At 40.5% G+C, this 15,965-nt stretch overlaps 1 protein-coding gene across 1 annotated transcript in view; it reads right to left on the bottom strand.

The window, feature by feature from the left end:
* Nucleotides 1-15,965, bottom strand: part of ABCB8 (ATP binding cassette subfamily B member 8) — a 397,400-nt gene that overhangs the window by 93,180 nt on the left and 288,255 nt on the right. The window contains exon 11 of the mRNA XM_069210769.1: nucleotides 2,770-2,906. Coding sequence (XP_069066870.1) covers nucleotides 2,770-2,906 — 137 coding nt within the window. The remainder of the gene's footprint in view (nucleotides 1-2,769; nucleotides 2,907-15,965) is intronic.

Here is a 15,965-nt window from a genome sequence, read left to right as displayed (position 1 = left end):
AACGCTGTGGCCAACTCCAAGTTGCTTTGACTCAGGTTGGGACTTATCAAGGTCCTTTGTTATAATCAATATTGCTTGCCTGACCTCTTTGAACTTCCCTACGGTGTTAGACACACGGACTTTATCAACATATTTTTTAGCCTAGAGAAAGTCACATGTGTGACGAAAAACACATTTGCTGTCGTTATATTCACGTTTGGATTTTGAATGAATGGACTTTTTCACCAGGCAATAAAGAACTCGCTCTGTTTCTCATTTGGAAACTCTGTTATTTCTATTGACTGACTTAGAGCACTGTGGTGTTTTCTTGTTTTATAAGTTAGCACAGTGTAAGGCCCTTGGTACACTCTTATGCCTTCTGGAAGGTGGGCATAATTTCACCATTCAGCACCACCCATATTTTCTGCATTCTAACTACTCGCTTGCTTGTTTACATGTGTGCTACTTTCGTAGAGGTGCAATCATGAATACCACTAATACCACCATTTCAAAATAATGGTGTCTTGAGCACTTCGAAGGAGAATGAAACCTCCTACAAAGATCTAAGTCTAGTGCTTGATATTCACCTTAAGAATAGAGTCTCCTTAAGTGCAGGCTGAGGAGGCACGGCTGTTACTAGAGGGACCACAAATTATTTCCATCCTGTAGTGATGTTAAAAGTAGTAGAGTAGCAGATGGTGCTGGTGGAAAACATGGAGAAATTGTTCTCCGTGTGGAAGGTCACTCTGAACACAGGTCTGTCTTTCGTGGGAGAGTACATTTTAGAATTACTCAGAATAACTGATCCAAAGGCACTCATTTAGAAGTGACAGAGCCAATCTAGTGAAAGCCTCAATGCCGAAGCATATCAGGAAGGTGGTCTTGGCTCTGATGCTGGTGGTCTTGAAGTTGATGGACAGGGTTCCTTAGGTGTTGATGTCGAGAGATGGGATACCGATCTCAAAGGTGATCAACGTTGAAGGATGTTTCAAATTCATGGGTATTACATGTCTCAACAGCATGCTGACACAGTACCTGGTCTGGACTTCAAACAGGAAAGCTGTCTTCTATATTTTCTTCTACGCTACTTATATCTACCTCTTGGGTAGTCGCTCAAGCGTGAAGAGGGCGTTGAGGTAGATGGTGAAAGCTCTTTGTACCCCTGGGAAAGTCCTAAAGCTGCTTCCTGAAGTCTCTGCTGCAAGATATGCAGCCAGATCTGCCTGTCTTTCAGGATCCATTGGGACACTTTTTTTTCTTTGTCTGTAGTCTTTAGAGAGGGGATCCACTAGCAGCCATATAATACAGAGGTCACATGGGTCTGAATGGGATTTTCCTGCCACAAGCAGGGCACTTCAGAAAAAGTGAAGGCTTTCTGATTGGAAAATAGAAGATTCTAGTCAGAAAACAGTTCTTGTCCTAAGGGTCGCCAAGTGAGATGGATTAAATCAGGTTTCAAAGGATTGTTGAAAACAAAAAGCAAAAAAAGGCTGAGCTCAGTGCTCCAGCTTCGTATTGGCAAGAACCGGAAAAATGAACTGACCTAACTGATTCCTCTGGGGCATGATGAGACACAGGCGGAAAGATGAGGCTCTGAAAGGCAGAGTGCCAGTTTTTTAAAAGTTGCCTGTGTAGCCCACCGGCTAGCATTGTCCTGCATTCCATTTATTTTTTCATTGCTGAAAAAACGTTTGAGTGTGATATTTGCTAGTCATATGCAAAAACTGCATATGTATCCCCCACATGGGGTGGACAATTCTGTGCTTATAACTATTGATGAGGATTGCCTGGAAGACAACTCCACATCAAACAGTTATCTCCCAAGTCAAGGACAGAAAAGGTAAGACAAGAGAACCAATCTTCATTCTACTCAGGGAGAGATAATGGGAATCATCAATAAACTAGTTAAGAGGGCAGTCCAAATGGTCTAAAGGTATGCATTATGCATTGTCTCTCAACTTAACTGAAGGCACGTGTGATGAATATCTGATGACAGGTTTGTTCAAAAGCTAGCAGGCAGCCCCAACCATGCTCACCATGTTGCCTTATAAACTATGACTTAAGACCTGTGGCACAGGTGTATTAGCTGTAATGAGTGCCCTCTCTGGGATGAAAATCTGCCTGCCAGTTACTCTCCTTGCTTGGGAGAATTGCATTTAAGCTTCTATTGCAGCTTTTCAATAACGGGGCTGCACAGAAAGCGTCAATTACTTGATGACCATTCTGCCTGAAAGTAAGTCACCAAGGGTAATAATGTGAAAGTAGGATGTTGACCCAGTTAACGCACGAGGAACAGGCTCATGTTGTTAGAGCTGATGTTGTATAAGGAAAGATTTGATCCTGCACCGGAGACTGATACCAGACAGTCTGAGATTTCATCTCTTTGACTGTGTAGCAGGGATCAACAGAGAATCACAAAGGCTTTTGCATGTTTTGCTTTCTTTCCTGTGATCAAGTGAAATATTTGTTTATGTGACAGAAGAGGCACTTTTTCCTCACTGGGTTATTAAAGGAAAACAAGAGGTTCATCTGATTCAAAAACGTTTCCATTCTTGTACAGAATTATTTCAGTCAGATTTGGTGGTGGGCCTGACCTAGAGAAGGCTAAGCCTATATCAACTGGTGATCAAAATCTCAATAGATCCCAGGGTTAAAGGGTAATGGGTTTCCCAATCAAGATTTTTAACTAAGGGCATAGATGTTCTCACAGGGGCCTTGGGTGATGGGCTTTTAGTGTTCGTATGATTTCTATATGAAGAGATGTTTGGGACATGTGATGATGTTACAAACCTGAATGTGACATTCTTAAATGAAACTTGGCCCATAAGAGAATGGGTGGGAATCCTTGCACCTCCTGCTATTGGGATCTGAGGTTCCTGCATCATATACTCGAATACTCGAGCACCAGCACCAAGTCCTCGGATGACCTGTGAGACAAAAAACAACTGTAGTTACCATCGCAAAGAAGAGATGCCACACCTAGAATACATTTGGCATACTCCCAACTGTGATTAGTGTGTGAAAGCACAATGCCAAAGATCAGTACTCCAAATTATTATCTTTAGCAATAAATGGTCAACAATCAAAGATGCAAGTAATTACTAATGAAAGAGGAAGAAGCACCACCTACAAAATGAAATATCTTATCTGTTAATAACAGTACTATTCCCCAAAAGGCTTTGATTACTACTGCTGGTTTTCCAGTGGATGTATACTGGAGTTACCATCCTTAGGAAACCAATAGTTGTCAGATATGGCTAGGTGCACCATTGTTATGAGATTTCACAATTCTTTCAAATGAATTTTTTCTTTATGCTTTCTCTTCAGAGCGCTACCTAGTGTATTATCCACCCATAACTCAGGTTAGAATGTATGGATTGTATCAATAAATGAAATGAGGACTAAGGTGTGCACATTTTAATAAGGACACTTTTGCAAAAAATGTATAATTCTTGTTTTCATTATTTCATATATATTCCAGCAGCAAGCAAGCACAATTGCCATAACCGTTTATTCTTGTCTTCCTATATTTTCATTATTCTTCTCCTAACTTTATAAGCTTTTAAGTACAGAAACCCTCATCAAATGTTTTAAATCTAGGACATTTATGTCTAAAACAATTAAAACATGGTGTAAACCTTTGAACCTAAAGCAGAACAGAATTTGAAATAGCTTTAATATTATTTTGTCCCTAAATAACTAAATAATGACATGCAATTTAACTTCCACAATATTTTAAAGTTCAAAGAATCCAGATTGGGTTACATCCGACGATAGAGCTAAGAGTCTCTTAAAAAAAAATCAAGACAATGGGCCTGATTACAGCCTTGGCAGATGGGATACTCCGTCACAAACACAACTAATATCCCGTCCGCCAAATTATAAGCCCCATTATATCCTGTGGAACTTATAAAACGGCAGGCGGGTTATACATCATGTTTGTGACGGAGTATCCCATCCACCAAGGTCATAATCAGGCCCTATGTGTTAAGGAATGGCATCAACTACTCCATACATTTTTGTTTGAACTTATAATATTGCCATAAAACAATTGTCACAATCTTTAATTCAATTAAACCTACAGACACAAATACTTAAGACTCAACAGCAAAGACAAAGTGAGACAGAGTAACTATCCACATGCCTTGAGAAACTGACAGATAAAATGGAAAGGATATTATTATTTATAAAAAAACAAAAAAAAAAAAATAAGTGCGTTGACAAGACAGGAACAAACCTCAAACGACTCCAGCAGCAACAAAGACGAGTAAAATGAAAGCACGCAAGGTACAAACTGAGTTCAGAAGACAACTAGTACATTTCTAAACAAAAAAAACCATGCAACCTTTTCTAAGAAGCTATATTATCTGGGGAAAGAAAAAACAAGAGTGTAAAGGAAGGGAAAGACAACTGGGCATTAAGGAGTCAGAACAAAGTTTAACATTAACCATTCTGACACAACAAATAACCGATATTGAAACAAAGCGTAACAGAAGGGGACTTGATTTCCTGCCACTCCTATACGAATTGCCATGATACCAATGTTTAATTATTCAAATTCATGTAAAAGTTGAACAACTACCTCAAACACAAAAAAAGAACTATTGCAATACTGTTAGGTCTGACCAAAATCCACATTCTCTTCCTAGGTAATAAATAAAACTGTTTATCACATGAAGAACGGGTCTTGAAGGGTTTAGAAGAATTACCATTCATAAAAAAGATGAAGAATTAGAACATTTTAATGAATGAAGGGATGAGATCTAACAAATTATTGGAAACTGAAACAGAGAATCAAAGAACCTTTGAGTGCTTTTCATCCCTAGGTAATTCATCAATGCTCTTAGCTTTGTAGGTGATTCCTTAGACAGAATTCCAATTGTTGCTCTTATCAGAATGTTATTTTCGCTACTGCCCACCAACCACACCGAGTCAGGATCACATTAATGCTGACAGTGTCTGTGTTTATAATGAATGCCATTTTATTAACTTAAAACAAGCTCTGACTAAGAGCTCTAGACACTTAAATGAGGCACCACTGCACAGAAAAGAATATAGAGAGACTAGGCTCCTGAGAAGGTCTGAATTCAGTGCTAATCCTTGGTCAGATTTAGAGCCTAATGACTCTAGAGATATTTTATAATTTGTACTAGCAACCATCCAGGTTAGGTGACTTGAACAACCACAATAAGTGATTTTCCCAGCTTATTTGGTAAACAGCTATAAAGCAATTGTAAGCCCATGCTATTAGCTCATCATTTGTTCACTGGTGATGCCAGAAAATATATGCATTGCAGATTGCTTGGTTTTTTAGAGGGGTTGCCACGGTTTCACTGGACCTATTTAAACATGGTTCGGACATCTTTTGTCCCATGCTAACTCGAGATCTGAGTGTTACATTTAGTGAGCTCTTTCTGCCCCAATCTTCCCTTCAGTCCATTATTGTACTATTTTCAAGAAGGGGAGAGAGGTGATTCATTCAGCATTTTATCTACTATCTTACGTATAAACTACTCTGTTAAATTATTGGGCAGATTACTTCTAGGAAGATAATGGAGCTGGGCCAAAGAAAAGGCTAAGTAATTTGATGTGCTATTTGGGTTTAAGAAAGAGTGAGACAGGAGCGAAAAGGTTTGAACCTTTCTGCCATTACTGCAAAAAGTATGAAGACAAAATAAGGAGAAGTAGGTCTTGCTTTTATGGATTTAGCACTGGCTTTTGAATCAGTCAAAACTGTTGAACATCGTATCGTAGAACAGTGCTTAATTTGTAAAATAATAAGTGTCAGGGCCCTCTCTAGGAGGCCTTTGCAGCTTGCACCGTCTATTGCCCCTAAAAGCACTGCTGATGACAGTACCAACATAACTACTAACCATCACACTCCTACAAGTATGACACTTCAGACGTTTCCAGGCCTCCAAAGCTATTAGAATGGTTTTCGCAGCAGGTACCCATTATTTTTAATGTGCATTGAATTAATAAAATCGGTTGTATGTTCATCTCTAAAGCAGACAAACAGTGCCACCACATGAAACACTGCCATAAGTGCTGGTGTTGACAATTAAGTGGTAGGGCTGAGCACCAGAAACCCACTGTCTCAAATTAAGCACTGGCTGAAATCAGTCCATTCCATTACACTTTGCAGTATTTGTCAAATATGACTATTCTGTTGAATCTACTGAACTTTTTAAACTTATTTTTAAACGTATTTTATCAAGAGTGTGTATTTAACAAGGCAAAAACTCAGATTAACATGGCAATATTGCGTGTTCAGCTAGGCTCATTATTCAGTCTTCAGCACAGGACGTAGTGTCCTTGGCCAGATCTCACCTGCATCCATCCCCTCAACTGCCTAGGGGGGCTGGGACGCAGTCGGTGTGCAACAGCATTATTTGGACCAGGTTACAGGAGTCAGTGTCCTCAGTCATTGTTCCCACGTCAGCAGGTGGGTTAGGGAACCTGTGCCATCTTGGCTAAACCTTGCTTTCAATTGAGCCGGCCACTGCAGCTTGGCCGCCAGGTAGTAAAGCTCAAAATCAGGGGCCACCACCTTTGGGTGGCAGCTGTAGTTTGGACAGAACCACCCTACGGCATGATGAGTGCCAAAATGAGTTTGCATTTTATCCAGATCATTAAAGAAGATCATCTTCAAGACAGTGATGAGGCCCGGCAGGGAGAGAGGGTGTTGGACTTGGCCCTTTATGCTGGGTCATTCCCAGAGATTTTGCATTCTCTCTTTCATTTTTGCTGAATTTGTTTTTGTTGACCTTAGGACTCTGTTTACTTTACCACTCCTAACCAGTGCTACAGTGCTTCTGCTCTATTCTCTAAAGATGTTAGAGTGACTTAAACCCATTGGAATATTCAATTCACTTGTAAGTACCTAGTAAATTGGCACTATATGTGCCAGGGCATGTACATTAAATGCTACTGGTGCGTCTATAGCACTGATTGTGCCACCCAATTAAGTAGCCCTTCAAACATGTCTCAGGCCTGCCATTGCATCCTGTGTGTGTGCACTTTTACACTGCCAGTTCGACCTGGCAGAATAAACATTCTGCCAGAATCAAACCTTCATTTTAAAAACATCTACCCCTAGGCTAGGTCCTGGACAGCCCAGAGGGCAGGGTGCAATGTAATTAAAAAGCAGGGAATGTACGTTTAAGTTTTAAATGTTCTGGTAGTGAAAAACTCTACATTTGTTTTTCGCTATTGCAAGGCCTCTCTCATTAGGTCATGAGTAAAAGACCCCAAGTTTTTAGCCACTGGTACCACTTGGGGGCCTGAGTTCTAACATGATTTTCTTGCAGAAAAGTATGTGTTAGCAAGTCATCACTCTTTGCCTTTTGTCTGATATTACAGGATTAGCAACCATAGCTGAAAAAAATAATGGTTTTCATATTTTGATAAATAGCAGACAAATTCATCATAATATGTGGAAAAGTAAATATAATTTCACTAGATTCGTCAAATTCAATATAATTTAAAACGAAATATGATTATGAATTGTAATAATAACTATATAGTCCTTAAAAAAATAATAAAACGTCATTCTATTACTCATATTTTGATATAGATTATATGCATATCTTTCACTGTTTAACTGTTCCTCTATTTCATGCAACTTCATTATGTCGCATACTATGCCTTGAGATGCCTTTTGTTTGCTGTGGAGAGACTAATGAGATCATGTGGCCCACCAAATGGGTTTATCAGCTTTGAACCAGACTTACAGGTCTCGTAACAGTATCTTTGTCTTTTTCAATTTGTGACTTATGTAGGTCTGCGTAAGTAAGATTTGGTCTGTCGTTAAGAACCATTTCCCTTATTTGACCCAAAAAGGCACTTCTGTGTTCAGCCATCATATATTTTTGTTGTACCACCCGGAGTCTGTATGTCAATCAATCAATAGTTTATTCGGTCCAGATTTGGACCATTTGAAAAGTTAGAAGTGATCATACATACAAAAAAAATAAAAGCCATGAGCCATCACTTAGTATAGAAAACATTAGGCAGTTAATACAGAAAGAAAAAATTCATAAAATTACATAAAAAGTTTCAAAAATAATTAAGACAAGACTCTCAAAATAATCTCTGGATCTTACCCTATGCAAAAGGCTAAGTGCTAAAATAATGCTAACCAATTGTTAAAAACATGAAAATCATTCTAAAACAGGTTTGTGTATAAAATAAGGCATAAAAACTGCATATAGTAGCTCCTATTGGGAAAGGCTAGAGGTCAACCAATGGAAAATAATGCCATAAGTTACTCAGTTCTATTAAATAAGTTGATCAGATAAATTGCAACTTGCGGTTTATAAAATTATATGTGGTGAGGAACTATGAGTCGCTTCAATTGGGGTAACCCACTAGCCATCATGCGTGGGGCTACAGTCTTTAGGTCATACTAATCATTTTATTTAAAATTCCAGATTAATATGACAGGGTGCTAGTTTGCTAACTTCTAGACCGTTCTTCGACCGATGGGTTAAGATCTGTAGTAATCCTACTGCAGATTTTCCATGCTGCCGCCAAATATTTGGAAACAGAGCTCACTATCAGCATGGAAGTGTCATATTTGCATATTCTATATACACTGTTTCGGTTTTGTGATGGCAGTGTTTTACACAGAGGGATAATCCACTTCCCACGAGGGCATTTGTACAGAGGACAGAAAAATAGGACATGCTCAGAAGTTTCCTTGCATAGATGGCAGTTTATGCATTTGTCAGATAAAGAACTATTGGTTGACCAGCAAGCTGTGAAGCTGTTGACTGCCAATGTTCCGTATCTGAACTGGAGTAATAAGGAACGAGCACGGGCTGGCATAGGGAGATCCAGGAAGCTTTCAGGCAGAGGTTCATGCTTAACCAGCAGGAACTCTGCTGTCAACCGACCCAACCCAATTGAGCCGAGAGATTCCTCATGGATCTTTTCCCAATAACGGTCTTTGATCAGGCGTTTAGCATTACCAGGGATCATCTCGGGATTCTCCCAATACTGGGCTAGGTTCAGTTTAACCCAAGCCACCCTCATCTCCCTAAGCCACCGTACTTTTTCCCATCCATAGCAAGGTGGCAAAAGTTCTTTAACTGCTAATCTGAAGGGTTCGAGTTCCTCCGTTTTCCATAATCTGACCCAGTACAGAAGTGGTCTTAGGTATGCTGTGTCCTTAATACTATTTAGACCCAGGTCCAGTCTTAGGGGGAGCATTGGCGTGCCCTTCCCCAGTCTGGATATGTGTCTGAGGAAATTATTTTCTTTAATTTGAAGAGTGTCCAATTGTCTGTGAAATCCCCAAAGTTCCGCTCCATATAAGGCCGCGGCACGAATTTGGTCTTTGTAGATTTCAGAGATGAGGGTCAGAGGGGGACTTATTGCAGTGCTAGCCTTACGTCCTATCACTCCACATCTTTGGCTAATTGTTAGTGCCCCTTTCCTTATAGCTGGATCCCAGCTGCCCTTATCAGATAGTCTAATACCCAAATAATCGTATTCCATTACCCTCTCCAAATGAATTGAATCCATCCTAATGTTTGCTCTAAGCTTCTTATTCGGGGCACTGTATATCATGAGTTTAGTTTTCTTAAGATTTATGTCTAACCCGTGATCTCTGCAAAAAACACCGAACTGGTTGACCAGATTCTGAATTCCCATGGATGATTTAGACAAAAGGATAGTGTCATCTGCATAAAGTAGGCATGGTACTTTGGTCCCGGCCAGCTTTGGGGAATCATTAGTGCAGTTTGCTAAATACTTAATACAATTATTTATGTATAGAAGAAAAAGGGTGGGGGCCAAAACACACCCCTGCCTGACTCCCCTCTCAATAGCCACTGCTTCTGTTAGGTCACCATTCTTGCCACTCCTGATTTGAGCATAAGTATTCTCATGTAGTCGGATAATGAGTTTCAGGAGGCCATGTGGGACACCCATATTAGCTAGTGTCAGCCATAGCTGATTTCTGGGGACCAAATCAAACACGGCTCTAAGGTCGATAAAAACTACGAAAAGGTTACCTCCGCCTACTTCTACAGTCTTCCATTTTAATGTTAAAAATCTTAGCACCTGATCTATGGTACTAACTGCGGGCCTAAACCCTGCTTGCAAATCAGAAATGGCATTAGTTTCCAGAATCCATTCTTCTAAACGAGACAAAATTTGCTTAGCAAAAAGTTTTTGGAAGTTGTCAAGTAAGGAGATTGGACGGTAGTTAACAGGGTTAGAGGGGTTACCTTTCTTAAAGATGGGGACTATCTCTGCTCCCATCCAGGAGCTCGGGACAGGTGCTCCTGCAGTTACCGCATTGGAAATGAGGTTCAGATATGGGGCCCATATATCTGGGTTTGTCTTATATAAATCGCCAGGTATTTTATCAAGGCCGGGGGCCTTTCCCCATTTCAGTGACGCGATCGCAGCCTTGGTTTCTGCCAGGGTAAATTCAATTTTGGGACTCTCAGTAATCATGGTATGGGTCAGTTCCCTAGAAGTAACACCAGTAATCCCAGAATATAATCAGGAAAAGTGATCTGTCCACTCTACAGGGAGTATTGAAGCACCGGGCGAACAATTGGATTCTTCGCTGGCATCAGCCACTATTTTCAAAAATTTCGAGGTGTCGTTTATTTTAGCAGACTCCAGGAGGGAAACCCATCTAGATTCATCCCATGTCCTACGGGCTCTACTTTGTTCCTGTCTGTAATCTTTCCTGGCTTCCCTTATATGGTCTGATTGGCCTCCTCTTAAAGCTCTCAGGAGTTTGTGTTGTGCTTCCCTACATGCAGCGTTGAACCACCTTGCGTTACACTTCTTTTTAACTTCTTTTGCAGACTCTTTAGTGAAAAGATTTTTTAGAGAGTTAAAAAATTGCGTGTGGGCTGCTATAAGCACACCACTGTCTTCTAAAGGCTGAGATATACGATCCATGTGATCAGCCAGTTGCCTGAACACAGATACCAAGGTGGCTATGTCGGTGCTCAGGGATTCCCATCTAACATTTCATCTATTGTTGGACAATACAAGCAGTTGTTCGTGGGTCTTGGAACAAGAGACTTCAAGTAGGGGTAATAGGTTCCTAAGAAATAAAATCAATGGTTCGTGATCACTTTCCTCATGTTCTACAATGTTCATGTCAACCATATAGCCCCACAGGCGGATATCAAGCAAAATATAGTCTATCTGGCTCTTCTGTGTCCCGCGCCTGAATGTAGGGTGAAGATTGGGATCCGAGCGGGAACGCCCATTGCAAGCCCGCAAGCCATGTGCCAGTGTAATATCCACAACCTGATGTGTTAATCTATTTGTTTTTGGTCTTTTGCTAGATACCAGTTGAGGGATACCCCAGTAGGCGTCTTCATCTTTATATAGTTCCTGGGCCAGCGAGTAGGGTTCAAAAGTGACATTAAAATCTCCAGCAATAAGAATAAAGTGGGAAGGTGATTTACAAGAAAGAAAGCTGTCCAAAATAGTCAATGTGTCGGACTCATATTTACTGCCCAGGCTCCTGTTATAGATATTAATTATTAGAAGTGGTTTCTCGCTAAGGGATGGTATTGATAACCCCATTAAATCAGGGCAGCCCAAGTCAATTGTTTCAATCCGACATTTGAAGGAACAACTGAGCCATATAAGTAGCCCACCTGAGGGTCTCTCTGAATTCACCTTAGTTGCTGGGACCCAGTAACTTTTGTAGCCAATTCTGTATTTGGGCTCCAGTGCCCATGTTTCTTGGAAAAGGCATATTTTATGTTTGTCTATGAATTTGCCCCATTCAGGGTTGTTCATTTTATTCTCCAACCCTGCAATATTCCAGCTAAGGATGGTGTCTAGGCCATCGATTATGTCTTGGGGAGCTTCAACCGTAGGGTTCTCTCTTGCAAATGGAATACCGTGGGGAAGTTTTATACCCTTTTCAGTTGTGTCTATACCAGCCGTATTTGGGTTTCCCACTACAGTATTTCCCAAAATATTTCTTGCCCCGTCTAGATCGGGGGATGACGTGTGCAGTTCGGGTGTCTGAGATAGTGGTGGATATCCAAGTTTACTGAGGACTACTAAATCTATGGTTAGGTTAGTCTCAAACGCCTTGCGCTCCTTATTAGCACCCCCAATACAGATTTCAGAACTCCGGGCACAGGGGGAAGGCCAGATGCTAGTTTCCGTCTTAGAAGGATCTAGCTGGGCAAGTGTAGAAATTGGTGTAGGGTCTCTGGTATCTGCAGTGGGGGTTTGTTCAACCTCGGGCTTACCTTGCCCTATTGCATGAGTTTTTTTATTTCTGACTATAGAGTGCTTTTTATCCCAGTTATTTGAACCCTGAGGCTGAGATGAACTGTACTTAGTGCTGTCTTTTAGTCAATCAATTTCAGAAAGCGAGGGCGAGAAAGGGCTGGGTCTTGATTGAGAATCAGGCTGCATCTGTGCCCTGATGGGACCTCTGTCTGTATGTCTTTGCTGACTGTTACCTCTATCGCTTGATCGACCGGAATTCATCCAAACAGTTTAACATCTGACAGTTGAACTGAAAAGCATGTTTTGATGAAGTTGTGGTGTATCTCTGGAAGATTCACTGCAAGTAATGTCATTTCAGCATAGTGTACAGAAAGATATCTAGCGTAGTTCATCTTGTCATTCGCAAAACACCATGGGACCATAGAGCGTATGGCGGTAGGATGTAAATGCTAATTTCCTTCTGGAGCAGCACGCAGCAGAGCTAGCAAGACATTTTCCAGAATAGCCACATACGACATCCAAAATGCAGAGAGATCTCCATTGTCATGACAAAGATTTCCAGGAATACATCCCAAAGCTGTTTTAAGGAGTAGACTGTCTGAATGTTCTCTTTGTAATTCTTCTCCACCCAAGGGATAAATTCCAACTAAGCCAGTCTCAACAAAGCTTCATGCACGCACTTGTGTACTTGAACTGCACGACTGTACATACACACTTCTAGTACTGATGATATTGATCCTTCTGCTATCATGTCTGCGTCAATGCAACGTTCGTAAAGGCCAACGTCTTGAAAGCATTTTCCAAGAATGGACATGACATTGCCAATAGTGTGAAAGGTATCCATTCGAAGAATGATTCTGTTGTACGTTGCTTTATGCTTCCACATGATCTGAGTTGCTTTTACATAGAGAGCTTGATCCATGACCATTACAATGTTTGCCCTTATCAGCTCTGAGTGTTTTTAAAATTTCAGAAACAGTTGCCAACTCAGTTGCAGGGACATTAATGTTGGGCAAGTACCCATTCGAATCCTAACTAGGTCTCTAGTACTGATGTTAAATCCTGTCCAAATGGGCGAGGATCGCTTCTTGCCTTGTAACAACCCAGATTATGTTCTTATTTTGTGCAAGCTTCAATTGGGCAACACTTTCCGGTATGACTTTGGTAATTGTCATCAATGGAAAGGCCCAACTTGTTCACCAGAAACATACACGAACAATTCTTCAGTACTTGTGGTATTCAATGGTCTTTGCTTTTGTTTCTGAGTGCTTAGCAGAGGAGCTTTAATAGGTTGTGGCCCAAACAACTTGGGCTTCACAGCTATAGTTGACTCTATGAGTTATACCCATCCCAGTAAGAGTCTCTTCTAGCCTATCAATGTTATCCCATGCTAAGTTAGTGAAGACATGAGGCTGAATGTCAGCTGGAAAAATAATTTGCTGATTTAAGTTAGCAGCAGGCTTCTGAAGACACAAGGCAGTATAATTTTCTTCCAGTAGTGAGTATGAAATCCCATGACCAAGTCTGTTTAGAGTGCGAATGATTTCAACATTGCCTGTCAGCGTTTCTACGGCGTATGGGAGCAACAACTGCTTGCGGGGTTTCTGCCTGCCATTTGTGACTGCATACATAATGTCCTGACTGAATGATTGCATAAGTAAGGCTACCCTTTTGGGCAGCTTTGTGTTTTCAGGATCTCCAGTCATAAGTTCTTATAGAAACCGTTTAGGGTAATCAGGCACTGTAAATTAATCTTATCAACGTCTGATGGATGACATGGCCCTGGTGTTGATGTCAAGTTTGTTTTAATCACAGATCTTACGTGCAATGATGTTTGATCAATGATCTTGTTCTTGTCTGTTGCCTTAACCTTTAAAACTGATATTCTCTTTTCAAACTCTGGTTTTCTCTTACAACCTCTTGTAGCATGACATTATCAGGTTGGGCCAATAATTTTCCTTGGTTGTCTGGGAATATGTGGAGGCTGTCGCTGAACTTGGTCCAATTTTCTTCAAATATGCTTCTTGGTTGATTCGTCTATTCCCTGTATTTTTCTGCGTTTCATGAGGGTTTCAAGCCTTTCAGAAAGAGTTGTCACACGTATTACCTCTTTGTTAGGAATAATCACAGATTTAATGTATTGAAATAGTTCATCATATGCTTCATCTCTCCTATTTTTGTAGTGATCATCAGTTTGAAATCTAGATGCATGATCTTCCCCCTTTGCTGAAACCCTTGCATAGTTCCTATAACAAGATGCATGATAATTAGCTTCTACAGCCACTATGTCCTTACTACAAACTGCTAAGATCTTTGAATCACAAGTAATGGTTGCACACTCTCGAAGCCTTTTGTCAACTCTAAGCTCCATGGCCTTGATTAATTTCTCACGCATTGATTTTCCCTTGTAGCATTTTATCTTTCCACAAAATATACATTCTTCAGCATACATGTTTAACTTTAATGATGGTCTTCTCTTTAAGCATTTACTTGTGCACTCACTCATCCCAGCATCATCATTGACGCTTGTTTCAGCTTTTCGATTAATAGTTTGTAAATCCCTCTTCATAGTAAACAGGCTCCTGCACTTCCTGTGGTAAAATACTTGAGGAACCATGTTGCTTTGCACATTTCACACAATGTCTAACAGTAGAATGTGATTCTTTATTTGAGTTGCCTCTAACAAAGTTTTCCATGATGAGTAGTCCTGCAAGCTTGTCAGCGTAACTCCAATTTGGATATTTGACCATAAATGAATTATACACTGAGGATCAGAGGGACAGGATGTGCTTAGTTCAGTCTTCTTCATGATACTACAGAGTCATTCACCACCAGCTCTGGAAAAATAAATTATTTTTAAGAATGTATACATTTTACTCGGTGTACCTAACATAACCATACTTACTTTTATAAATATTCTCAATTTATATAATCAAATTCACTATTGTTGTAATTTTTAATAATAAAATTCATAATAATAAGAATTATGAAACAAATGTCCATTTACATCAGGGTATCTTGGGAGTGGAGTGGTAATTCACAAAAGGCAATGAGTTATGACTTGCAATCATATATTTCCATCTGCTGGAGTCCATACACCTTGCTGATAAATCATATTAGAACCCATTCCCCCAAGTGGTACCAATAACATGATTGGAGTTGCCTTTTTGCATTTTATAAGTGTAATTTCCAAATGGGAAGAGTTAACCAGTTCACGTTTGGTATCTCTGGAATCATAATTTAAAATTGTAATTTATGGTGAACTCAGATTTTGAACTGCAATTCTGAAAATGCCACTTTTAGAAAGTTGGCATTTTCTTGCCTTAGCCATTTTGTGCCTGCAGCCTGTGACTGGGTGTGGTTGACAGTTGGGCTTTATGTATTCCTCCTAGACAGCCACACACAATGGGGGAGCTTAGGCGGGGCTGGATGGGCCATCACTGGCAGGATGGGTGGGAGGAGCTTGTCCTAGCCCCAATTACACTTAAAGGGCTGCATACCCCTGCAATAGGTCTGGGCCCAGGAAGGCAGGGCATTTGTGCACTTCAAAGACATGCCTCTAGAAGCTTCTCCCCACTTCAAAGACACAACTGTGAATAAATACTAGAGCTTAGACATCAAGTCTTAAGGACACTTCTGTACCTGTGGTTGCTCTGCCAGGAAGAAGGACTGCTGTGCTGAAAGGACTGCCACTCTGTTGGACTGCTGTTCTAAAGGAACTGCTACCCTGCTGACCTGCTGCCATCTAGACTGGG

Source organism: Pleurodeles waltl, chromosome 10, assembly GCF_031143425.1.
Source record: "Pleurodeles waltl isolate 20211129_DDA chromosome 10, aPleWal1.hap1.20221129, whole genome shotgun sequence".
Taxonomy (NCBI): Eukaryota; Metazoa; Chordata; class Amphibia; order Caudata; family Salamandridae; genus Pleurodeles; species Pleurodeles waltl.
This window is presented reverse-complemented; position numbering and strand designations above follow the sequence as displayed.